The 25,706-nt window shown below is 43.5% G+C and overlaps 1 protein-coding gene and 1 long non-coding RNA gene across 2 annotated transcripts in view; both read right to left on the reverse strand.

Annotated features, from left to right (window-relative positions):
- The window catches only part of LOC139422509 (interferon a3-like), a 119,184-nt gene extending 93,478 nt beyond the window's left edge, over nt 1-25,706 (reverse strand). The window contains exons 1-4 of the mRNA XM_071173667.1: nt 25,691-25,706; nt 25,264-25,381; nt 24,999-25,090; nt 23,910-23,980 (exon numbers count right to left, since the gene is read on the reverse strand). Coding sequence (XP_071029768.1) covers nt 23,910-23,980; nt 24,999-25,090; nt 25,264-25,381; nt 25,691-25,706 — 297 coding nt within the window. The remainder of the gene's footprint in view (nt 1-23,909; nt 23,981-24,998; nt 25,091-25,263; nt 25,382-25,690) is intronic.
- On the reverse strand, nt 14,968-18,131 carry LOC139421071 (uncharacterized). Its single transcript, XR_011635585.1, has 4 exons — nt 17,337-18,131; nt 16,254-16,369; nt 15,843-15,947; nt 14,968-15,732 (listed from the first exon to the last, which is right to left on the reverse strand). It is a non-coding gene; the product is annotated as an uncharacterized lncRNA (long non-coding RNA).

Raw genomic sequence — 25,706 nt, forward strand, 5'->3', positions numbered from 1 at the left:
CAGCGAAAGCAATCCAAGCGTTTTTGTATGTTTATCGATCGCACGATAAAACATTAAGTACACTTAGCATCAGGTAGCTTGGTCACGAAAATCAGAAAAGCAATCAAATTAATAATTTACCTTTGATGATCTTCGGATGTTTGCTACTCTGCCTGCTACTCAGGCCCAGAAGCTAGGATATACAGTGCCTTGCGAAAGTATTCGGCCCCCTTGAACTTTGCGACCTTTTGCCACATTTCAGGCTTCAAACATAAAGATATAAAACTGTATTTTTTTGTGAAGAATCAACAACAAGTGGGACACAATCATGAAGTGGAACGACATTTATTGGATATTTCAAACTTTTTTAACAAATCAAAAACTGAAAAATTGGGCGTGCAAAATTGTTCAGCCCCCTTAAGTTAATACTTTGTAGCGCCACCTTTTGCTGCGATTACAGCTGTAAGTCGCTTGGGGTATGTCTCTATCAGTTTTGCACATCGAGAGACTGACATTTTTTCCCATTCCTCCTTGCAAAACAGCTCGAGCTCAGTGAGGTTGGATGGAGAGCATTTGTGAACAGCAGTTTTCAGGTCTTTCCACAGATTCTCGATTGGATTCAGGTCTGGACTTTGACTTGGCCATTCTAACACCTGGATATGTTTATTTTTGAACCATTCCATTGTAGATTTTGCTTTATGTTTTGGATCATTGTCTTGTTGGAAGACAAATCTCCGTCCCAGTCTCAGGTCTTTTGCAGACTCCATCAGGTTTTCTTCCAGAATGGTCCTGTATTTGGCTCCATCCATCTTCCCATCAATTTTAACCATCTTCCCTGTCCCTGCTGAAGAAAAGCAGGCCCAAACCATGATGCTGCCACCACCATATTTGACAGTGGGGATGGTGTGTTCAGCTGTGTTGCTTTTACGCCAAACATAACGTTTTGCATTGTTGCCAAAAAGTTCAATTTTGGTTTCATCTGACCAGAGCACCTTCTTCCACATGTTTGGTGTGTCTCCCAGGTGGCTTGTGGCAAACTTTAAACAACACTTTTTATGGATATCTTTAAGAAATGGCTTTCTTGCCACTCTTCCATAAAGGCCAGATTTGTGCAATATACGACTGATTGTTGTCCTATGGACAGAGTCTCCCACCTCAGCTGTAGATCTCTGCAGTTCATCCAGAGTGATCATGGGCCTCTTGGCTGCATCTCTGATCAGTCTTCTCCTTGTATGAGCTGAAAGTTTAGAGGGACGGCCAGGTCTTGGTAGATTTGCAGTGGTCTGATACTCCTTCCATTTCAATATTATCGCTTGCACAGTGCTCCTTGGGATGTTTAAAGCTTGGGAAATCTTTTTGTATCCAAATCCGGCTTTAAACTTCTTCACAACAGTATCTCGGACCTGCCTGGTGTGTTCCTTGTTCTTCATGATGCTCTTTGCGCTTTTAACGGACCTCTGAGACTATCACAATGCAGGTGCATTTATACGGAGACTTGATTACACACAGGTGGATTGTAATTATCATCATTAGTCATTTAGGTCAACATTGGATCATTCAGAGATCCTCACTGAACTTCTGGAGAGAGATTGCTGCACTGAAAGTAAAGGGGCTGAATAATTTTGCACGCCCAATTTTTCCGTTTTTGATTTGTTAAAAAAGTTTGAAATATCCAATAAATGTCGTTCCACTTCATGATTGTTTCCCACTTGTTGTTGATTCTTCACAAAAAAATACAGTTTTATATCTTTATGTTTGAAGCCTGAAATGTGGCAAAAGGTCGCAAAGTTCAAGGGGGCCGAATACTTTCGCGAGGCAATGTACATATTATTAATAGATTTGGATAAAAACACTCTGAAGTTTCTAAAACTATTTGACTGATGTCTGTGAGTATAACAGAACTTATTTGGCAGGCGACACCCCGAGGTATCACGACAGATTTCCTCCCCTTCCTCTGAAGAGGAAGTGTGGCAAGGATCGGACCAATATGCGGCATGGTAAGTGTTCATGGTATTTAATAAGAACACTCTACATGAACACAAATACAAAACAATAAAGTGAACTGGCAACGAAACAGTCCCGTGTGGCACAAACATTGACACAGGAAACAATCACCCACAAAATACCCAAAGAACATGGCTGCCTAAATATTGTTCCCAATCAGAGACAACGATAAACACCTGCCTCTGATTGAGAACCAATCTAGGCAACCATAGACTTACATAAACACCTAGACTAGGGGACACCCCATAAACATACAAAACCCCTAGACCAGACAAAACACATAAATCCCCCATGTCACACCCTGACCTAGCCAAAATAATAAAGAAAACAAAGATAACTAAAGCCAGGGCGTGACAGTAACCCCCCCCCCAAAAGTGCGGACTCCCGGCCGCACACCTAAATCCATAGGGGAGGGTCTGGGTGGGCGTCTGTCCACGGTGGCGGCTCTAGCGCGGGACGTGGACCCCACTCCACCATAGTCTTAGTCCGTTCTTGTGGCCTCCTAGGAACGGCGACCCTCGCTGCCAACCTAGGACTGGCAACCCTACTAAAGTGCCCCACTGGACTAAACAAACTCCTCCGGACTGAGGGGCAGCTCAGGACTGAGAGGTAGCTCAGGACTGAGAGGTAGCTCAGGACTGAGGGGTAGCTCAGTACTGAGGGGTAGCTCAGGACTGAGAGGTAGCTTAGGCTGGTTGACGGCTCTGGCGGATCCTGGCTGACTGGCGGCTCTGGCGGATCCTGGCTGACTGGCGGATACTGGCTGACTGGCGGCTCTGGCGGCTCCTGGCTGACTGGTGGCTCTGGCGGCTCCTTGCAGACTGGCGGTTCTGGCGGCTCCTGGCTGACCGGCGGCTCTGGCGGATCCTGGCTGACCGCCGGCTCTGGCGGCTCTTTGCAGACTGGCGGCTCTGGCAGATCTTGGCTGACCGGCGGCTCTGGCGGATCCTGGCTGACCGGCGGCTCTGGCGGATCCTGGCTGACCGGCGGCCCTGGCGGCTCCTTGCAGACCGGCGGCTCTGGCGGCTCTGGCGGCTCCTTGCAGACCGGCAGCTCTGGCAGCTAATGGCACACAGGCCGGCTCTGGCGGCTCCTTGCAGACAGGCGACTCTGGCGGCTCCTTGCAGACTGGCGGTTCAGGCGGATCCTGGCTGACTGACGGCTCTGGCGGCTCCTAGTTGACTGGCGGCTCTGGCGGCTCCTTGCAGACCGGCGGCTCTGGCGGCTCCTGACTGACCGGCGGCTCTGGCGGATCCTGGCTGACCGGCGGCTCTGGCGGATCCTGGCTGACCGGCGGCTCTGGCGGTTCCTTGCAGACTGGCGGCTCTGGCAGATCCTGGCTGACCGGCGGCTCTGGCGGATCCTGGCTGACTGGCGGCTCTGGCGGATCCTGGCTGACCGGCGGCTCTGGCGGCTCCTTGCAGACCGCCGGCTCTGGCGGCTCCTTGCAGACCGGCGGCTCTGGACAGGCGGGAGACTCTAGCAGCTCAGGACAGACTGGCCGGAGACTCTAGGAGCTCTGGACAGGCGGGAGACTCTAGCAGCTCTGGACAGGCAGGAGACTCTAGCAGCTCTGGACAGGCGGGAGACTCTAGCAGCTCTGGACAGGCGGAAGACTCTAGCAGCTCAGGACAGACTGGCCGGAGACTCTAGGAGCTCTGGACAGGCGGGAGACTCTAGCAGCTCAAGACAGGCGGGAGACTCTAGCAGCTCTGGACAGGCGGGAGACTCTAGCAGCTCTGGGCAGGCGGGAGACTCTAGCAGCTCAGGACAGACTGGCCGGAGACTTTAGGAGCTCTGGACAGGTGGGAGACTCTAGCAGCTCTGGACAGGCGGGAGACTCTAGCAGCTCTGGACAAGCTAGGAGACTCTAGCAGCTCTGGACAGGCGGGAGACTCTAGCAGCTCAGGACAGACTGGCCGGAGACTCTAGGAGCTCTGGACAGGCGGGAGACTATAGCAGCTCTGGACAGGCGGGAGACTCTAGCAGCTGTGGACAGCGGGAGACTCTAGCAGCTCAGGACAGACTGGCCGGAGACTCTAGGAGCTCTGGACAGGCGGGAGACTCTAGCAGCTCTGGACAGGCGGGAGACTCTAGCAGCTCTGGACAAGCGGGAGACTCTAGCAGCTATGGACAGGCGGGAGACTCTAGCAGCTCTGGACAGGCGGGAGACTCTAGCTGCTCTGGACAGGCGGGAGACTCTAGCAGCTCAGGACAGACTGGCCGGAGACTCTAGTAGCTCTGGACAGGTGGGAGACTCTAGCAGCTCTGGACAAGCGGGAGACTCTAGCAGCTCTGGACAAGCGGGAGACTCTAGCAGCTCTGGACAGGTGGGAGACTCTAGCAGCTCTGGACAGGCGGGAGACTCTAGCAGCTCAGGACAGACTGGCGGGAGACTCTAGCAGCTCTGAACAGGCGGGAGACTCTAGCAGCTCATGACAGACTGGCCGGAGACTCTAGCAGCTCTGAACAGGCGGGAGACTCTAGCAGGTCAGGACAGACTGGCGGGAGACTGTAGCAGCTCTGAACAGGCGGGAGACTCTAGCAGCTCATGACAGACTGGCCGGAGACTCTAGGAGCTGTGGACATGCGGGAGACCCTAGCAGCTCTGGACAAGCGGGAGACTCTAGCAGCTCTGGACAGGCGGGAGACTCTAGCAGCTCAGGACAGACTGGCAGGAGACTCTAGCAGCTCTGAACAGGCGGGAGACTCTAGCAGCTCAGGACAGACGGGAGACTCTAGCAGCTCTGGACAGGCGGGAGAATCTAGCAGCTCTGGACAGGCGGGAGACTCTAGCAGCTCTGGACATGCGGGAGACTCTAGCAGCTCTGGACAGGCGGGAGAATCTAGCAGCTCTGGACAGGCGGGAGACTCTAGCAGCTCTGGACATGCGGGAGACTCTAGCAGCTCTGGACAGGCGTGAGACTCTATCAGCGCTGGAGAGGGGCAAGGCTCTGGCAGCGCTGAAAAGGCGGGAGCACCTGTAGGGATGAGATGGAGAGACAGCCTGGTGCGGGGGGCTGCCACCGGAGGGCTGGTGCGTGGAGGTGGCACTGGATAGATCTGACCGTGCAGGTGCACTGGAGCTTTTGAGCACCGAGCCTGCCCAACCTTACCTGGCTCGATGCCCACTCTAGCCCGGCCGATACGAGGAGCTGGTATGTACCGCACCGGGCTATGCACCCACACTGGGGACACCGTGTGCTCCACAGCATAACACAGTGCCTGCCTTGTCCTTCTCGCTCTCCGGTAAGCACAGGAAGTTGGCGCAGGTCTCTTACCTGGCTTCGCAAACACTCACTGTGTGCCTCCCCAATACATTTTTGGGGCTGCCTCTCGGGCTTCCTTGCCAGTCGCATTCCCTCGTATCGCTCCTCTCTCCGGCTGCCTCTGCTCTTCTCACTGCCTCCACCTGTTCCCATGGTAGGGCTAAGCCAGATATTCCCCTGGCTTAGCCCAGGGTCCTCTCCCCTCTAGGATGTCCTCCCACGTCCAGGAGTCTTGTGTCCTCGGCCGCTGTTGCTGCTGCCCGTTACCACGCCACTTGGTCCTTGGTTGGTGGGTGATTCTGTCACGACAGATTTCCTCCTCTTCCTCTGAAGATGCCTCTCCGGCTGCTGCTGCCTCTGCTGCTGCTGCTGCTGCCTCTGCTGCTGCTGCCTCTCCTGCTGCACTTTGGGTAAACAATATTCCCCTGGCTTAGCCCAGGGTCCTCTCCCCTCTAGGATTTCCTCCCACGTCCAGGAGTCTTGTGTCCTCGGCCGCTGTTGCTGCTGCCCGTTACCACCACTGAAGAGGAGGTGTAGCAAGGATCGGACCAATATGCGGCATGGTAAGTGTCCGTGGTATTTAATAAGAACACTCAACATGAACACAAATACAAAACAATAAAGTGAACTGCCAACGAAACAGTCCTGTGTGGCACAAACACTTACACAGGAAACAATAACCCACAAAATACCCAAAGAACATGGCTGCCTAAATATGGTTCCCAATCAGAGACAACGATAAACACCTGCCTCTAATTGAGAACCAATCTAGGCAACCATAGACTTACATAAACACATAAACTAGAAAACACCCCATAAACATACAAAACCCCTAGACCAGACAAAACACATAAATCCCCCATGTCACACCCTGACCTAGCCAAAATAATAAGGAAAACAAAGATAACTAAGGCCAGGGCGTGACACGAGGACAAACCAACCAGAAATGTGTTTTTTTGAGGTCACTCTCGGTTCAATGGGTCTTCTATGTGGATCTAGATTTCTAAGGCACTTGCTTGCAGTTCCTATCGCTTCCACTAGATGTCAACAGTATTTAGAAATTGGTTGATGTTTTTCCTTTCTGTAATGAAGAAGTAGGGCAGTTCAGAACGAGGGTCGAGTGAAGTGTACTGTTTGTTAGAGGCGTGTGACCTGAAAGCTCGCTCCACTTTGTTTTTATCCGCTATTGAACGCAGTTTATCCCATCTTTATTTATTTATTTATTTTATGTAAAAAAATACCTAAAGTTGTATTAGGAAAGTTGTTTGAAATGTTTGGACAAAGATTAACTTATTAGATATTTTGTATTCATGTTGCGCGAGTTGGAACCAGTGTTTTTCTGGATCAAACGCACCAAATAAATGGACATTTTGGATATATAACGATGGAATAAATCGAAAGAAAGGACAATTTGTGATGTTTATGGGACATATTGGAATGCCAACAGAAGAAGCACGTCAAAGGTAAGGCATAAATTATATTGTTATTTCTGAGTTGCGTGTCGCGCCTTGCGGGTTGAATTATGATTGTCTGTGTTTGTTTGATGGGGTGCTGTCCTCAGATAATAGCATGGTTTGCTTTTGTCGTAAAGCCTTTTTGAATCTGACAGGTTGGCTGGATTAACAACAAGTGTAGCTTTCATTTGATGTATTGCATGTGTGATTTCATGAAAGTTTAAAATGTATAGTAATTTAATTTGAATTTGGCGCTCTGCATTTCACCGGATGTTGTCAAATCGATCCCGTTGACGGGATTTGATCCCTAAGAAGTTTTTAAGCCCCTTGGGTGTATAAGAATATTTTGATGATAAATACACAATGCAGAGAATGAGAGGACAACAAAATAGAGTACTAATGGTCAATAGCAAATTGTAAATAGGAGTTGGGTTTCAGTTCAACATCTGTTCAGAATCTGTGGAATGCCACTTCTGAACTCAGAGCGACGTGTGCTACGTGTGCCACGTTGTCACTGGTCTGTACATTGAGTCGGGGGCAGGATGTGGCCATTGGTCACGTTGTACTGCAAGGACTTCTGATTGGTCAAGCCCAGGCTAGGGTGGAGGGGTTATAAATGGCATCCTGTTCCTTTGTTCGGTGGGGAGAAGCTGAGGACAGAGGAGACTGAACAACTGAACATCTACCTTCCAGCATTACATCTTGATTTGTCCTCTCTGAATAAACCATTTTTTCTCCCCCTGATTTGCTTTGGATATTATGTTATTGAAGAATAACGTACATTGCTAACAGGTGCTGACATAGAGTTACATTAGAATTACCCATCCAAGAAGGCTCAACGTCATTGGCCACAGATAAAATTATGTTAAATCATGTTATATCTACCGTAGCTTTGATTGGACTGATAAAGTCAACATCCAGCTTTCAAAATCATAGCTCGCAAGCTAGACAAGCAGTCATCATCATGACTCACATTGACAATCTACTGTCAAATCCTTTTCAAGCCTTGTCATATGAAGAGATGCTGTAGAAAAAACGTATAAGTGCTCACCAGAAATTAGACATGAACATTACACAAGTTGGAAGCTGCAAATTCAACAATGAGGGGTTTGGAAGGAATCAGTGGCTAATTTCTAATAACTAGCCTGCTATTCAGTAGACTTGTGTGGGGGTTTAAGAGACTCTTTCCAACATTAAAAGGATAAACTTTCAACACCAAGGGCCAGAAAATGTTGAGTACATTGTCCATGCTGTCAATCCAGCATGACTTTTTATGTGTTCAAAACAATTGGAAACAACTGGGAAATCTCAGATTTCAGTGAGTTCAAACATTTGGGAATTCTGGAGAAAAGAAACGCGCTCCGACAGGGAGAATACGTTTTGAACAGTCATCCAACTCGGAATTCCAAGTCGGGATCTCTAGCGTTCCGACCTGAAGCTTAATGATGTCATGATTTAACCAGTTATTTTTTCTTGACTTGCCAGTTGTCTTGGAAGCGCCATAAATCAAGAGAATGCCAGACTTTGATGACAAAGTTTGATGAAAAAATGTGCCCAAAGGATGGACTGCAGCGCCTCCTTCCTGTTCAAGTGAGCATGCAAAACAAGCTGAGTTCAAAAATGTATTGCATGCTGCTGCATAAATGATGTAATATGCCAGGGCGATATGTATACTCTAGCTATGAAAGTAATACTAAGTGTATGATGTGTAGTAAGCTGTTAGTAGCCCATATGCCTCACCCTGATAAGTTGGTCAGTTTCCCCCTAATAACTTAGCCTACTGTTCTGACTTGGCAGTGCATATGTAGCCTATAGCCTGTTTTAGATAAACGTAATCATTGAATATTGTAAGAGCTTTCGATGTCTGCTTACATGCCCCCTTTTTTATCCTATGGTTCTGACTTGGTGCACAGGGAGAATACTGTAAGAACGTCCCATGTTCTGAATTCTGTCACTGTACATTTCAAAGTGCTGAACAAATAGTTATATTGATTACGTCCCTCCTAGCTCGCTCATGAATGTCTTCATCAGAATTTTGGATTGCCTCTTATCCGCTCATAGTCCCCTTATGCCGTAGTTTGTACAACTCAGTTATCAGTAGACATCACATTTGTTTTAGCAAGTCAGCCATATTAGGTATGTTTTTTTAAAGGCAGAAACAAGGCTAAATTAACTGTTTCCCTACCAGACAAGGCACCGCTAATAGCCAGGTGTAGCAGCACCTGGCTATGCACTCCATAGTGCTGAAAAGAAAGCTCTGCTGTTGGGAGAGCTTTGTGTAGGCCCTAACATTTTGTGGGGACCGTTAATCACCGTTATAGTGCAATTATTGTACTGTTCAGTGTTATGTTATATTGGCTTTGCTGGCATGCATAAACATTTTTGGGGGAGTTTGCCCAACCAAGATTTAGATGCTAAAAGCCAACCATCATGATAACCAGTTTTACATGGCGGAGTGTTCCATTTTGCACATTTATGATTGAATGAACATGGAAGGATGCTCCTCTAAAAATCATAAATAAGCACAACATCAAACTTTTTCAGTATTTGGTGAGTGGGCTGACGATTGTGTCCGAGCACAAAATGTAGGCTAATTTCTCAATCTGTATTCCATGTTTTTTTTTTTAAATACTTAGAGGGGTTGTTTTCAGGGGCAGTGCTTGCAAGACAACGTGTTCATCAACATTCAACATTCATTTGAAAAAAAACCATTATCAACAAGTTGGTTAAGTCTGCAACTTTTAACGCTTTTGGGGTTACTACATGATTCCATTTGTGTTATTACATAATGTAGATGTCTTCACTATTATTCTACAAAATAGAAAATAGTTAAAATAAAGAAAACCCTAAGGTGTGTCCAAACTTTTGACTTGTACTGTATATATATATACTCCGGACTCAGACTTTGCTCCTCCTAATATTTATATGTGTCTTATGTGCACGTCGTAAATTCCTGAGAATCTCCTGATGGACACACAGTAGAGAGAGAGTAGACTTTTATGGAGAACAAAGGAAATCCTTTGCTCTCCTTTTACTTTTAGTGTCATGACTTCCGCCGAAGTCGGATCCTCTCCTTGTTCGGGCGGCGTTCGGCAATCAAGGTCACCTACTTTCTAGCCATTACCGCTCCATTTTGTCATATATCCATTTCTCTTGTGTTGCTTCCATATACACCTGGTTTTCATTTCCCCAATCAATCTACTTGTATTTATCCCTCTGGTTCCCATCATGTTTTGTGTGTAATTGTGTGATGTTATGTGGTGTTATTTTACGCGCTTTACTTTTATGTTCCGTTTTTTGAGCGCGTTTGATTCATGTAGTGCTCTCGTTTAAGGAACAATAATAAAAGTGCGCCTGTTCATTATACTCTGCTCTCCTGCACCTGACTTCGCCTCCAATACACCATTGCCATTTAGATTTGTGTGTATTGTTGTGTATTGTTAGATATTACTTCAATGGTAGAGCTAGTACACAATCATTCCAATACACCCATCAAAACATCTGCTAAATATGTTTGTGATAAATTATAATTTATTTGATTAAAAAAGATTATCGTTGTAAAAACTTATGAAGTTAAGTTTGAAAAAATGTGTAAAATAATTTATTTCATTGTAAAATATTTCATTATTACAAAAACAAACATTTCCTATAAGGTGGCAATAATAAATACAGTATGCAATGGCCTTCATAAATACAAAAATGAATGTACGAAAACATTATTACATGAGGCTATGTATAGCCTAAATCAAATACACGAGTATCCAGTATGAAAAAGGATTTACTCCACAGAGTTGTGAATACATTACTACACTATAAATAAATAAGTTTAAAACAAATAAATAGGTATTTAAATAAATAATATCTACACAACACAAACATAACGCTCATTGGCTACTTAATGTTGTGTCTAGTCTTTGTAGGTGTGCCAGCACCACTGTCCTTATGTCTTCCCAGCCGCTTGCGCTGTAATCCTGCATAAATGAAATACACTTGTGTCATGACGTTGGCCTCTTTAGGTATAGCAAGCCCATCCCCCTCTCCCTGCCTCCCCCTTTCCTCCTTCAACTAGGTTGCTGTGGTCAGAGAGACGTCGTAAATTCCTGAGAATCTCCTCATGGACACACAGTAGAGAGAGAGTAGACTTTTATGGAGAACAAAGGAAATCCTTCCACCTCACAGAACTTGAGGTACGAACAAATGTCATGTTCCGGAGAAAGTGTAAAAGATCGGTGAAGAATCCAGCTACGCACTGGTCCGTTTGTCACAACTTGGGAAGCTCATGGGAGATGGTGTGGCCACATTACCATAACGCTGTTTATATATTAGCCTCAGATATGAGGTTTACATCTAATTGTTGTATAAGATGAATGAGTGAGTATGATACTGTTTGTATAAATTGTGTAATATGATTGTGGACTGTTTAATGAAGAAAAATACAATTCCCTTTTGATTTGAACTAAATCAGAGGACTGCCACTGAGCCCAGTTAGGGTCAGGCCTCGTGGGACAGCCTCTTTTCTGCCATTCCGAATAAAACACAACTTTGAGAATTTATCAGCAGACCGAGCTTACCTCAATTATGAGATGGCTAAAGGTTGCAGAGCATTGCTGAATCTTTTAACCATATCACGTGGTTAAACTCTTAGACTGTCGATACCGACAGAATGAGAACAAGTCTTTGATATTAATTACTAGTCTGCAGCTAGGAATTCGGTATCATTGAACGCGAAGAATGACCACCGCCGAAACATCCATTCTATAACGAATGTCACTCTGAACTATTCCCTCTAACCACAACCGAGAGAGAGAGAGAGGGAGAGAGACGGACAATTCTAAAAAAGAAACAAACTTTTCACCAGCGATCAAGACGACACACTGAGCATAAATATATGTATATTGATTGCAATTGTTCCCAAATGAGTGAGCGTTCATGTGTAAAGGATTAGCATTTTAATTGTTATAATTATCACTCTGTAGTGACTTCTTAGTCGACCCCCACTTCCCCTTTGTCTAACAAGCCGCCATGCCGGTTTAGCCCACTAGGGCACATTTCATGTAACCACATTTACCTTGTTTGTTTGTTTATGCATTTCTGTGAATTACTTAGTTAGTAATAAATAAATGATTTAAGACAATTGATGTATGGATGACTCATAGTGAAGACGGTTCGTGCAGATAACCAATAATTTATGACGTTTGGAATGAGACTAACGTGAGTTACAGTAAATAATTCATTAATTTGAAGACTAATTGATCAGATAAAATATCTGAAAAGTTAAAAAGATTATTTTGAAATCTGAATATTTTTCCTTGGTGCCCCGACTTCCTAGTTAATTAGTTACGTAATTAATCAGTTGATCGCACAGTGACTAATTACAGAGAATCTTTGATAATGTCACATTCTGACCTTAGTTCCTTTGTTTTTGTCTTTGTTTTAGTATGGTCAGGGCGTGAGTTGGGTGGGTTGTCTATGTTAGTTTTTCTATGATTTTCTATTTCTGTGTTTGGCCTGATATGGTTCTCAATCAGAGGCAGCTGTCTATCGTTGTCCCTGATTGAGAACCATATTTATGTAGCCTGTTTTCAATTGTGTTTTGTGGGTGGTTTTTTTCAGTCTTTGTGTGCCTGCACCAGACAGAACTGTTTCGGTTGTTTCTTTGTTGTTTTTGTTATTCAGTGTTCAGTTTGGATTTTTATTAAATAAGATGAACACGAACCACGTCGCGCTTTGGTCCTCTCCTTCTTCCCAAGACAGCCGTTACAGATAAAAACTATAAGTCTTCAGTTAATGATAGTAAAGACATGATACTTGTTAAGATTTGAGAATAGACACATGTTGTATCATCACATAAATACATCCAGATTTGGTGAATGTACTCTCTTTGTAAGACAAATGGATGAAATATTATTTCCAAATATTATATTATTTATCTACACACAATAACCCATAACGACCAAGCCAAAACATGTTTTTAGACATTTTTTCTAATTTTTCAAAACAAAAAACAGTTTTTGATTTATCATTATGGGGTATTGTGTGTAGACTGATGATGATTTATTATTTAATTGTAATCAATTTCAGAAAAAATATAATTTTATAAAATAAATATATTAATGAATTAAGCTCCAATAATCCATTTTCAACTATAATATTTAAATTGTGATATCACATGTATGCTACAGCTTATATTCAGAGCCATATTTCTAAATATGTCTCTGCCTATATGGTCAATTTGTTACAGGTTAAAGAAATTGACCAACCATGGAAAGATCATTGAGGGTCTGGCGAGTTTGAGAAAGATAATGCATTTGCTCTTTTCGGTCACTGCATTTAGCATACACAACCGGGTAAAGAACAATTACACACAGAACTCGACTAACACATGACAAGGAGCCACAATTTGTTATTTCTGTTAAGAGTGGCCATGTGTCTGGTGAGTTGATAAATCCCTGAACACTACTTCTAAACGGTCGGCTACCTACCCTACCTTCATAGCCTCCCTCATTGATATGCCATGGATGAGGTAATATGTAAAACATGGAAAGTTCAAGTGGGGAAAGTGAAAGAGAATGGGAAATTCCATTCCTCCACCTTGCATAGCGTTTGACGACATTTTGTGATCTTGTCTTCTGTGTGCAGATACACAGTGCCCTTCACGCAATGTATTCAACACAGTAGCCTATCTATGTTTTGTATATTCATTTTATATTTTTGAGGGTAGGCTTGATAGCCTACAGTATAAGCGTTTAAAGGTGTAACAGTATAACTTTAAACCGTCCCCTCGCCCATACCCGGGCGCGAACCAGGGACCCTCTGCACACATCAACAACAGTCACCCACGAAGCATCGTTACCCATCGCTCCACAAAAGCCACGGCCCTTGCAGAGCAAGGGGAACAACTACTTCAAGGTCTCAGAGCAAGTGACGTCACTGATTGAAACGCTATTTAGCGCACACCGCTAACTAAGCTAGCCGTTTCACATCCGTTACACTCACCCCCCTTTTGACCTCCTCCTTTTCCGCAGCAACCAGTGATCCGGGTCACGGCACCAATGTAACAGTATAACTTTAAACCGTCCCCTCGCCCATACCCGGGCGCGAACCAGGGACCCTCTGCACACATCAACAACAGTCACCCACTAAGCATCGTTACCCATCGCTCCACAAAAGCCACGGACGGCCCTTGCAGAGCAAGGGGAACAACTACTTCAAGGTCTCAGAGCAAGTGACGTCACTGATTGAAACGCTATTTAGCGCACACCGCTAACTAAGCTAGCCGTTTCACATCCGTTACAAAGGCATACTTTTTTATATCCCCTCTCCCAAGGGATGGATTGTGTAACTATCTGCATAGCTACACTGTTACAGAAAGAAGAACATGATTATAATAGTTGGACTCCACACAGCTTCTCCACTGCAGTTATATTAATGTACTACATGTAGCATCCATGGCATTACATTATTTGTTGTAAAACAAATTGACATTGGAGTACAAAAAGGTAATTCAAACAATTTATTGTGGACCTGATTTAGAGCTAGATACAATGTAATGAAGGTGTTTTATTACAGTTTCTATAGGCCAAATAAAATGACATGAACAATGACTGCTAAATGCTCACTGTCAGCGAGCTAATATACAGATTAAAGTCCTCTGTTATTTTGTATAACTGCACGTGGGACAGGGTCATGGCTAGAAGGGATCCAGCTATGGCTAAATTAACGTCAGATTCGACTTCTCGTAGCAGGTCAACCGAAAATACGCAGCAGATTTGGCTAATTAACGTACCAGGTTAGGATTATTAGGTTAAATTTAGGGAATTAGTCATGGATATTCACGTACCCCAACTGTCCACCAGAGGGAAGCACTATTTAATATTTTAGTGTGAATCCCACTAAAGTGTGAAGCTCTAAATCAAAACATCACTTTGGACCTTTGTTTAATAAGAATTAATGACACAACACAAACATTGTGGAAAGTGGTAAAATATTTATAAAAACAACAACAAATAATGACATATTAAGCAATAAGAAAAAATAATGATAATATTGTTTTATTCTTTTGGACATTATATTTAGAGATGCCCCCACCCTCACAGTAATCAACATGTAAAATACACTCAGCGGTGAGTTTATTAGGTACACCAATCCTGACTACCATCAGCATGATGCAAAAGGAACCGGGATTCATCAGACAAAGCAACCTTTTTCCACTTCTCAATTGTCCAGTTTTCGTGATTGCCTTCCCACTAGAGCCACTTCATGCTTTTAGCTGGTAGGAGTAGAACCCATTTTGGTCGTCTGTTGCAATAGCCCATCCATGACAAGGAGCCACAAATTGTTATTTATGAAATGCCGTTCTGTACGCCACTGTTATACTGCGTCATTATGTGGTGGAAATGTAAAATTCATGATTTTACTGTGCTGTTTAATTAGACTTACTATGCTGTGTTTACTTAGAGAATTGTCCATTGTTATATGTTAGTACTTTGCTGATACAGGCTAATCTTAAGTGACTTAGTCATAAGTCTGTGTCTACAGATAAGAGTCGTTTAGGTGCGACCGCAGTGTGTGACATACTGTTTTCACAACATACGGGAATTTAGATGTCTGAAAACATACAGAAAGGAACAGATATCGGTGGCAACGTCAGCTATCTTAATCTGAATAAACAAGGTGTAATTGGAGGTGTAGGTTTCTGATTATGCAGTTTTTATGTTAAGCCTTTATATTAGGTTACCATGTAACGATGAACTATCTGATCATGGCATTGATTGTTCAAGATTGTTGGCCAATCAACTAATTCATTATTATTTTAAAACTTGAGATGAATTTCACTGTATTTGTGCAGTCAGTTAATTACAAATTATGTTAAATGGGTCAACAGGTTTATTTCGGCAGCCTCCAGTCATGGTATGAAATAAATATATTACATCGGCTCATTTCTGGTGCATAGACTTGAGTAGAATCTGTAAGTTCTTGAATATCCACACAATTTCATTTCGAACAACCTCCCAGGTACTGTTGGCCTGAAACGATGAAACCCCACAGTAATTTGGATTGAGTAAATGTAACAACGAAAAAGTGATTAAGTGATTCAAATACAACCATTCAATATAGGCTTCTGTGTTATTTTAACCTTTTGCTACAGAAGTTGCTTCATTTTGCTCAAGTAACGTTTTGTAGAACGACGTAGTGTCTCCATGAAAACGTTTCCGATGGTAGAGTTATCATCTGCATTCAACTGTGCAAAACAATTCAATGTAGTAGGTGGTATTGCCATATCAGGGAAGACATTTCAAATTGCATGCAAAAAATTATACTCATGCATTCAGATAAATTTGTTGTCTACCGTAAAATTATATTTCCTAAGAAATCAATCACAGAGGCTGATGAGGTTTAGCAAATACAGTATCTTTCTCACTTGACCTAAAATGATAAATAATCTCTCTCTGCTGTGAAAAATAAATGAATGTAAATCAATGTGCTACACGATCATTCCATTAGAGGAATGACATTGGCTACTTTAAAAGTTACAGATTTAACCAACCTGTTGATAATGAGTGTCTTCAAATAACAAATTAATGTTGAATGTTGATGTACACGTTCTCTTGCAAGCACTGCTCCCGAAAAAGACCATCTAGGTATTTATCAGGCAAGATGTCACTTGTGTCCAGATTGAGAAAATAGAATACAGATTGAGAAATTAGCATACATTTCATGCTCAGACACAATCATCAATGGTTTAAGTCAGCCCACTCACCAAATACTGAAAAAGTTTGATGTTGTGCTTATTTATCCCATCATACATATGCAAAATAGAACACTGGTCAAACTGGTTATCATGATGGTTGGTTTTTAGCATCTAAATCTTGGTCGGGAAAACTACCCCAAAAATGTTTATGCATGTCAGCAATACCAATACAACATAATACTAAACAGTACAATAATTGCACTATAACGGTGACAAATGATGCCCGCAATTTGGTAGGGCCTACATAAAGCTGTCCCAACAGCAGACCTTTCTTTTCAGCACCATGGAGTGAATCCTTACCGCTGCTACACCTGGCTATCAGCGGAGCCTTGTCTGGCAGGGAAACAGTTCATTCAGCCTCATTTACTGCCATAAAAAAACATAGCTAACTTACTTAAACAAATGTGATTTCAACTGATAATTGAGATGTACAAACTGAGGCAATCGATGATTTTGATGAAGACATTCATGAGCGAGGAAGGAGGGACATAGTCAATATAACTATTTGATCAGCACTTTTGAAATGTACAGTGACATAATTCAGATCATTGGCCGTTCTTACAGTAATCTCCCTGTACCCCAAGTCAGAACCATAGGATAAAAAATGAGGGCATGTACAGCAGACATTGAAAGCTCTTACAATATTTGATGAGTATGTTTCTCTACAACAGGCTATAGGTTACATAAGCACCAAGACGTCAGAACAGTAGGCTAAGTTATTAGGGGGAAATGGACCAACTTATCAGGGTGAAGCATATGGGCTACTAACAGCTTACTACACAACATACACTTAGTATTACTTTCATAGCCAGAGTATACATATTGCCCTGGTATATTACATCATTTATGCAGCAGCATGCAAAACATTTTTGGACTCACCTTGTTGTGCTATGCTCACTTGAACAGGAAGGAGGCGCTGCAGTCCATCTTTTGGGCACATCTTGTCATCAAACTTTGGCATCAAAGTCTGGCATTCTCTGGATTTATGGTGATTTATGGTGCTTCCAAGACAACTGGGAACTCAAGAAAAAACAACTGGTCGAATCATGATGTCAGTAATTTTCAGGTCGGAACTCTAAAGATCCCGACTTGGAATTCCGAGTTGGATGACGGTTCAAAACGTATTTTCCCTGTCGGAGCTCTTTTTTTTTCTCCAAAATGCCTAGTTGTTTGAACTCACTGAAGTCTGAGATTTCCCAGTTCCGAGTTTCTAGTTGTTTTGAACATAGCAAAAGTCATGCTGGATTGACAGCAAGGCCAATGTTTTCAACTTTTTCTGGCCTTTGGTGTTGAAAGTTTATCCTTTTAATTTTGGAATAAGACCCTTAAACCCAGATTTTGACCACACACAAGTCTACTGAATAGCAGGGTAGTTATTTGAAATTAGCCCCGGATTCCTTCTCAACCTCTCATTGTTGAATTTGCAATTTCCAACTTGTTGTGTGATGTTCATGTCTAATGGCCGATTTGCACTTATACGTTTTATCTACAGTATCTCTTCATATGACAAGGCTTGAAAATGATTTGACAGTAGATTGTCAACGTGAGTCATGATGATGACTGCTTGTCTAGCTTGCGAGCTATGATTTTGAAAGCTGGATGTTGACTTGATCAGTCCAATCAAAGCCGCGGTAGATACAGTGGGGTGAACAAGTATTTGATACACTGCCGATTTTGCAGGTTTTCCTACTTACAAAGCATGTAGAGGTCTGTCATTTTTATCATAGGTACACTTCAACTGTGAGATACGGAATCTAAAACAAAGATCCAGAAAATCACATTGTATGATTTTTAAGTAATTAATTTGCATTTTATTGCATGACATAAGTATTTGATCACCTACCAACCAGTAAGAATTCCGGCTCTCACAGACCTGTTAGTTTTTCTTTAAGAAGCCCTAAAGAAGCAAGAAAATGCAAATGAATTACTTAAAATTCATACAATGTGATTTCTGGATTTCTGTTTTAGATTCCGTCTCTCACATTTGAAGTGTACCTATGATAAAAATTACAGACCTCTACATGCTTTGTAAGTAGAAAAACCTGCCAAATCGTCAGTGTTGTTTCCCAAGATGGCATAGCAGTTCAGACGTATTTTTGTCCTCGTCCTGTCGTGTCCCGTATATATATATATATTTACAACTTTTTTTTTCACATACATTTTTAATTTTCCAAAAACTCATCTTCAGAACACTCTAATGCAATCCGCTTCACCAATTTATATTTATATAAAAAAGTATTATTTACCTCAGATCTGTGATCCTCCGAGAGGCTAGCCAGAAATTAGCCAGAAGCTAGCCGGGAGCTAGCCAGAAGCTGGTCCAGAAGCTACTCTGAAGCTGGTTCAGGGGCTAGTTCAGAAGCTAGTTAGCTTATTTACTGGCTAATCGTTGGTACTCAGCTGACCACGGTTTGTGGTCATCGGCTGTCCTTTGGCTCGAGAATCTATCGCCAGTTTTGTACGGCGCGGTGCAGCGCAGCGCGGCTCGGAGCGGAACATATCGGACCAATTTTTCTCTCCATGTCCCTGGATTTCGGCCGCTGGCTCTGGACGTCCATGCCTGGATCTCGCAGCTAGCTAGCTGCTATCCGTGTGACTATCGGCTTTCGTCGATTCCGGAGCTAACATCAATTGTTCCGAAGCTAGCCAGCTGAAGAGTTCCATCAATCACTCCTGGGCTGCAGTCACCTATCCGGACCCGTTTTGCTGCCTACGCGGAGCCCCACCGGGCCTTCACGGCTAGACTGCCGACGTTGTCTACCCAAGGGAATTGTCCGGCTGGCTCCTCCGGCGCAACGTTGCCTGGGCGCCCATCTGCGGCCTGCTAGCCGTTGGCTATCTTATTGGCTGCTATCTGAATAGACAATCGGACCATTTTTATTTTATTTTATTTTAATTTATTTTTCTTCTTGGGCCTCTATAACTATTTCTATTGTTTTTATTTTTGTTGTTGTTGTGTGATTTGGATTCATCCCCTCTACCACACGGAAACCCACTAATCTACTGACGGAACGCAAGAGTTGGCTAATAACAGACCTCCATCTTATGCTAACTTGCTCCTATGCTAGCTTGCTACCGATTTAGCTGTCTAAATCGTCGTGACCCCCAACCAACCTCTCCACTCACTGGACCCTTTTGATCACTCGACTGAGCATGCCTCTCCTTCATGTCAATATGCCTTGTCCATTGCTGTTCTGGTTAGTGTTTATTGGCTTATTTCACTGTAGAGCCTCTAGTCCTGCTCATTATACCTTATCCAACCTATTAGTTCCACCACCCACACATGCAATGACATCTCCTGGTTTCAATGATGTTTCTAGAGACAATATCTCTCTCTTCATCACTCAATACCTAGGTTTACCTCCACTGTATTCACATCCTACCTTACCTTTGCCTGTACATTATACCTTGATGCTATTTTATCGCCCCCAGAAACCTCCTTTTACTCTCTGTTGAAGACGTTCTAAACGACCGATTCTTATTGCTTTTAGCCGCACCCTTATTCTACTCCTACTCTGTTCATCTGGCGATGTAGAGGTGAATCCAGGCCCTGCAGTGCCTAGCTCCACTCCTATTCCCCAGGCGCTCTCTTTTGACGACTTCTGTAACCGTAATAGCCTTGGTTTCATGCATGTTAACATTAGAAGCCTCCTCCCTAAGTTTGTTCTATTCACTGCTTTAGCACACTCTGCCAACCCGGATGTTCTAGCTGTGTCTGAATCCTGGCTTAGGAAGACCACCAAAAATGCAGACATTTTAATTCCAAACTACAACATTTTCAGACAAGATAGAACTGCCAAAGGGGGCGGTGTTGCAATCTACTGCAAAGATAGCCTGCAGAGTTCTGTCCTACTATCCAGGTCTGTACCCAAACAATTTGAACTTCTACTTTTAAAAATCCACCTCTCTAAAAACAAGTCTCTCACTGTTGCCGCCTGCTATAGACCACCCTCTGCCCCCAGCTGTGCTCTGGACACCATTTGTGAACTGATTGCCCCCCATCTATCTTCAGAGCTTGTGCTGCTAGGCGACCTAAACTGGAACATGCTTAACACCCCAGCCATCCTACAATCTAAACTTGATGCCCTCAACCTCACACAAATTATCAATGAACCTACCAGGTACCTCCCCAAAGCCTTAAACACGGGCACCCTCATAGATATCATCCTAACCAACTTGCCCTCTAAATACACCTCTGCTGTTTTCAACCAAGATCTCAGCGATCACTGCCTCATTGCCTGCATCCGTAATGGGTCAGCGGTCAAACGACCTCCACTCATCACTGTAAAACGCTCCCTGAAACACTTCAGCGAGCAGGCCTTTCTAATCGACCTGGCCGGGGTATCCTGGAAGGATATTGATCTCATCCCGTCAGAAGAGGATGCCTGGATATTTTTTTTAAATGCCTTCCTAATGTTTTTGTGTTAAAATCTTAAATAAACATGCCCCATTCAAGAAATTTAGAACCAGGAATAGATATAGCCCTTGGTTCTCCCCAGACCTGACTGCCCTTAACCAACACAAAAACATCCTATGGCGTTCTGCATTAGCATCGAACAGCCCCCGTGATATGCAGCTGTTCAGGGAAGCTAGAAACCATTATACACAGGCAGTTAGAAAAGCCAAGGCTAGCTTTTTCAAGCAGAAATTTGCTTCCTGCAACACTAACTCAAAAAAGTTCTGGGACACTGTAAAGTCCATGGAGAATAAGAAACCCTCCTCCCAGCTGCCCACTGCACTGAAGATAGGAAATACTGTCACCACTGATAAATCCACCATAATTGAGAATTTCAATAAGCATTTTTCTACGGCTGGCCATGCTTTCCACCTGGCTACTCCTACCCCGGTCAACAGCACTGCACCCCCCACAACAACTCGCCCAAGCCTTCCCCATTTCTCCTTCTCCCAAATCTGCTCAGCTGATGTTCTGAATGACCTGCAAAATCTGGACCCCTACAAATCAGCCGGGCTAGACAATCTGGACCCTTTCTTTCTAAATTTATCTGCCAAAATTGTTGTCACCCCTATTACTAGCCTGTTCAACCTCTCTTTCGTGTTGTCTGAGATTCCCAAAGATTGGAAAGCAGCTGTGGTCATCCCCCTTTTCAAAGGGGGTGACACTCTTGACCCAAACTGCTACAGACCTATATCTATCTTACCATGCCTTTCTAAGGTCTTCGAAAGCCAAGTCAACAAACAGATTACCGACCATTTCGAATCTCACCATACCTTCTCTGCTATGCAATCTGGTTTCAGAGCTGGTCATGGGTGCACCTCAACCACGCTCAAGGTCCTAAATGATATCTTAACCGCCATCGTTAAGAAACATTACTGTGCAGCCGTATTCATTGATCTGGCCAAGGCTTTCGACTCTGTCAATCACCACATCCTCATCGGCAGACTCGACAGCCTTGGTTTCTCAAATGATTGCCTCGCCTGGTTCACCAACTACTTCTCTGATAGAGTTCAGTGTGTCATATCGGAGGGTCTGCTGTCCGGACCTCTGGCAGTCTCTATGGGGGTGCCACAGGGTTCAATTCTTGGACCGACTCTCTTCTCTGTATACATCAATGAGGTCGCTCTTGCTGCTGGTGAGTCTCTGATCCACCTCTACGCAGACGACACCATTCTGTATATTTATGGCCCTTCTTTGGACACTGTGTTAACAACCCTCCAGGCAAGCTTCAATGCCATACAACTCTCCTTCCGTGGCCTCCAATTGCTCTTAAATACAAGTAAAACTAAATGCATGCTCTTCAACCGATCGCTACCTGTACCTACCCGCCTGTCCAACATTACTACTCTGGACGGCTCTGACTTAGAATACGTGGACAACTACAAATACTTAGGTGTCTGGTTAGACTGTAAACTCTCCTTCCAGACCCATATCAAACATCTCCAATCCAAAGTTAAATCTAGAATTGGCTTCCTATTTCGCAACAAAGCATCCTTCACTCATGCTGCCAAACATACCCTTGTAAAACTGACCATCCTACCAATCCTCGACTTTGGCGATGTCATTTACAAAATAGCCTCCAATACCCTACTCAACAAATTGGATGCAGTCTATCACAGTGCAATCCGTTTTGTCACCAAAGCCCCATATACTACCCACCATTGTGACCTGTACGCTCTCGTTGGCTGGCCCTCGCTTCATACTCGTCGCCAAACCCACTGGCTCCATGTCATCTACAAGACCCTGCTAGGTAAAGTCCCCCCTTATCTCAGCTCGCTGGTCACCATTGCATCTCCCACCTGTAGCACACGCTCCAGCTGTCCATATCTCTCTAGTCACCCCCAAAACCAATTCTTTCTTTGGCCGCCTCTCCTTCCAGTTCTCTGCTGCCAATGACTGGAACGAACTACAAAAATCTCTGAAACTTGAAACACTTATCTCCCTCACTAGCTTTAAGCACCAACTGTCAGAGCAGCTCACAGATTACTGCACCTGTACATAGCCCACCTATAATTTAGCCCAAACAACTACCTCTTTCCCTACTGTATTTAATTTATTTATTTATTTTGCTCCTTTGCACCCGCATTATTTTTATTTCTACTTTGCACATTCTCCCATTGCAAATCTACCATTCCAGTGTTTTACTTGCTATATTGTATTTACTTTGCCACCATGGCCTTTTTGCCTTTACCTCCCTTATCTCACCTCATTTGCTCACATCGTATATAGACTTGTTTATACTGTATTATTGACTGTATGTTTGTTTTACTCCATGTGTAACTCTGTGTCGTTGTATGTGTCGAACTGCTTTGCTTTATCTTGGCCAGGTCGCAATTGTAAATGAGAACTTGTTCTCAACTTGCCTACCTGGTTAAATAAAGGTGAAATAAAATTTTTTTAAAATAAAGTATCAAATACTAGTTCTCCCCACTGTATTTCCCCAGAACCCACATTTTTTTTAAAGAAACTGAATCAGGTTAGTAACAACTGGGGTTGGAGCAAAAACTTACATGAGGATAACACACCATGAACGGTGAGGTTAAAGCACCATCCAACCCTGTCCCTGGAGAACTACCTTCCTGTAGGTTTTCACTCCAACCCTAATCTATCACACCTAATTAATTAGGTGGTTGATAAACGGAATCAGGTTAGTTACAACTCGGGTTGGAGCGAAAACATACAGGAAGGTAACTCTCCGTGAAATGGTTTGGAGAACCCTGACCTATCAGGGATTATACTTTAAATAGACCCGTTACTTACACAGGAATGAAGGTTTTCAAATTGGCGTTCGAGAATGTTGAGGAAATCGTCCAGGTTTTTCTTGTCCCAGGTGATTTTATAGATGGAATCTGACTTTGTCCTAAACATACACAAGAAGATATAAAAAGAAGATTAGAAACAGTATAGGCTTCCGTTATGGCATCAAAATAACATTGGGTCAAGATCGCCATACCAAAGCATATCAGAACATGATTAGTAAAGTTTCTAGCCTTTACCTCGGCATCATCTATGGGTCTGTAAAGTGATGTTGGGGAAAAGACTGGGGCATTCTGCTTTGTGATATCTCCTCCATGAAAAACAATCAATATAGTATGTTGAGTCACGTGTCAAATATCCTTCCTGTTTGGCCCTGTCCGGGGGTATCATCGGATGGGGCCACAGTGTCTCCTGACCCCTCCTGTCTCAGCCTCCAGTATTTATGCTGCCGTAGTTCATGTGTCGGGGGGCTAGGGTCAGTTTGTTATATCTGGAGTACTTCTCCTGTCTTATCTGGTGTCCTGTGTGAATTTAAGTATGCTCTCTCTAATTCTCTCTTTCTTTCTCTCTCTCGGAGGACCTGAGCCCTAGGACCATGCCTCAGGACTACCTGGCATGATGACTCCTTGCTGTCCCCAGTCCACCTCGCCGTGCTGTTGCTCCAGTTTCAACTGTTCTGCCTGTGGCTATGGAATCCTGACCTGTTCACCGGATGTGCTACCTGTCCAAGACCTGCTGTTTTTAACTCTCTAAAGACAGCAGGAGTGGTAGAGATACCCTTAATGATCGGCTATGAAAAGCCAACAAACATTTACTCCTGAGGTGCTGACTTGCTGCACCCTCGACAACTACTGTGATTATTATTATTTGACCATGGTGGTCATTTATGAACATCTTGGCCATGTTCTGTTATAATCTCCAACCGGCACAGCCAGAAGAAGACTGCCTGCCCCCCCCCCCCCCCCCCATAGCCTGGTTCCTCTCTAGGTTTCTTCCTAGGTTTTGGCCTTTCTAGGGAGTTTTTCCTAGCCACAGTGCTTCTTCACCTGCATTGCTTGCTATTTGGGGGTTTAGGCTGGGTTTCTGTACAGCACATTGAGATATCAGCTGATGTACGAAGGGCTATATAAATAGATTTGTTTCGATTTGATTTGATCTCGCTGTCATTATAGCCTTAGAGCCCTTTTACTATGTATATTCAAATATAGGCTAACAGTTTTCTAACACAGATGCTAAACATGAAACACATTACTATTTTACTTGGTTGGTTGTTTTGCTGTCCTTAATACATGCATTCAGTCTCCTCTTACAATGTGCTTGCTGATAACTCACCATCTGGTCCAGCAGGGAAAGGTATTCTGCGCTCAAGTGACCGTAGTGGTGTCGGATCCAGTCACAGCAATGACACACGCTCTGCATACTGCAAATAATAAGAAAAATACAAGTCCAACTCTGCATTGTATACATTGTAAATAGCAGTTTGTTTCGCTGTTAGTGTTCCAGATAAGTTTGAACATCTTGGGTGTGTTAAGTAGTTTTATGTGGAATTGGGAAAGGGAAAGCTGTAGAGAGAATTTCCCCTGATCAACCTACCGGAGGCGGGGACTTTCATTTTCCGGACTAGCACATGTAGCACTTAGAATTCCATGCCTGCCCCGTCTCCTGGACGAACAAATCCAAGTAAATCTATACACATTCTCCTTGAAAACAGCTTTAAATTATAGTTGAACCACAATAAAATATTATTCAATCTAGATATCGGCTAGACTATTACTATAGCGAGAATAGGCTATTCGCGAGCTTTGCTTTCAACTGCTAATAACTTCGCTTGAACCAAAAACAAAAAGTCTAACAAAATCGTCGGAGTCGAAATTAAACCGACACTTCTTAAGAAATGTAGCCACATAAGACATTAATTTAGTGGGTTTCGTTCAAAGTTAGTCCGAAATATTGTTCCGTAGTCCTCTGCTGTTGCGCTACAAATGAAAAGGGAATGGGAGACGTCGGCGTCAATACCCACATCTCTCAACTTTCAT

This window comes from Oncorhynchus clarkii, chromosome 12 (assembly GCF_045791955.1).
Source record: "Oncorhynchus clarkii lewisi isolate Uvic-CL-2024 chromosome 12, UVic_Ocla_1.0, whole genome shotgun sequence".
Taxonomy (NCBI): Eukaryota; Metazoa; Chordata; class Actinopteri; order Salmoniformes; family Salmonidae; genus Oncorhynchus; species Oncorhynchus clarkii.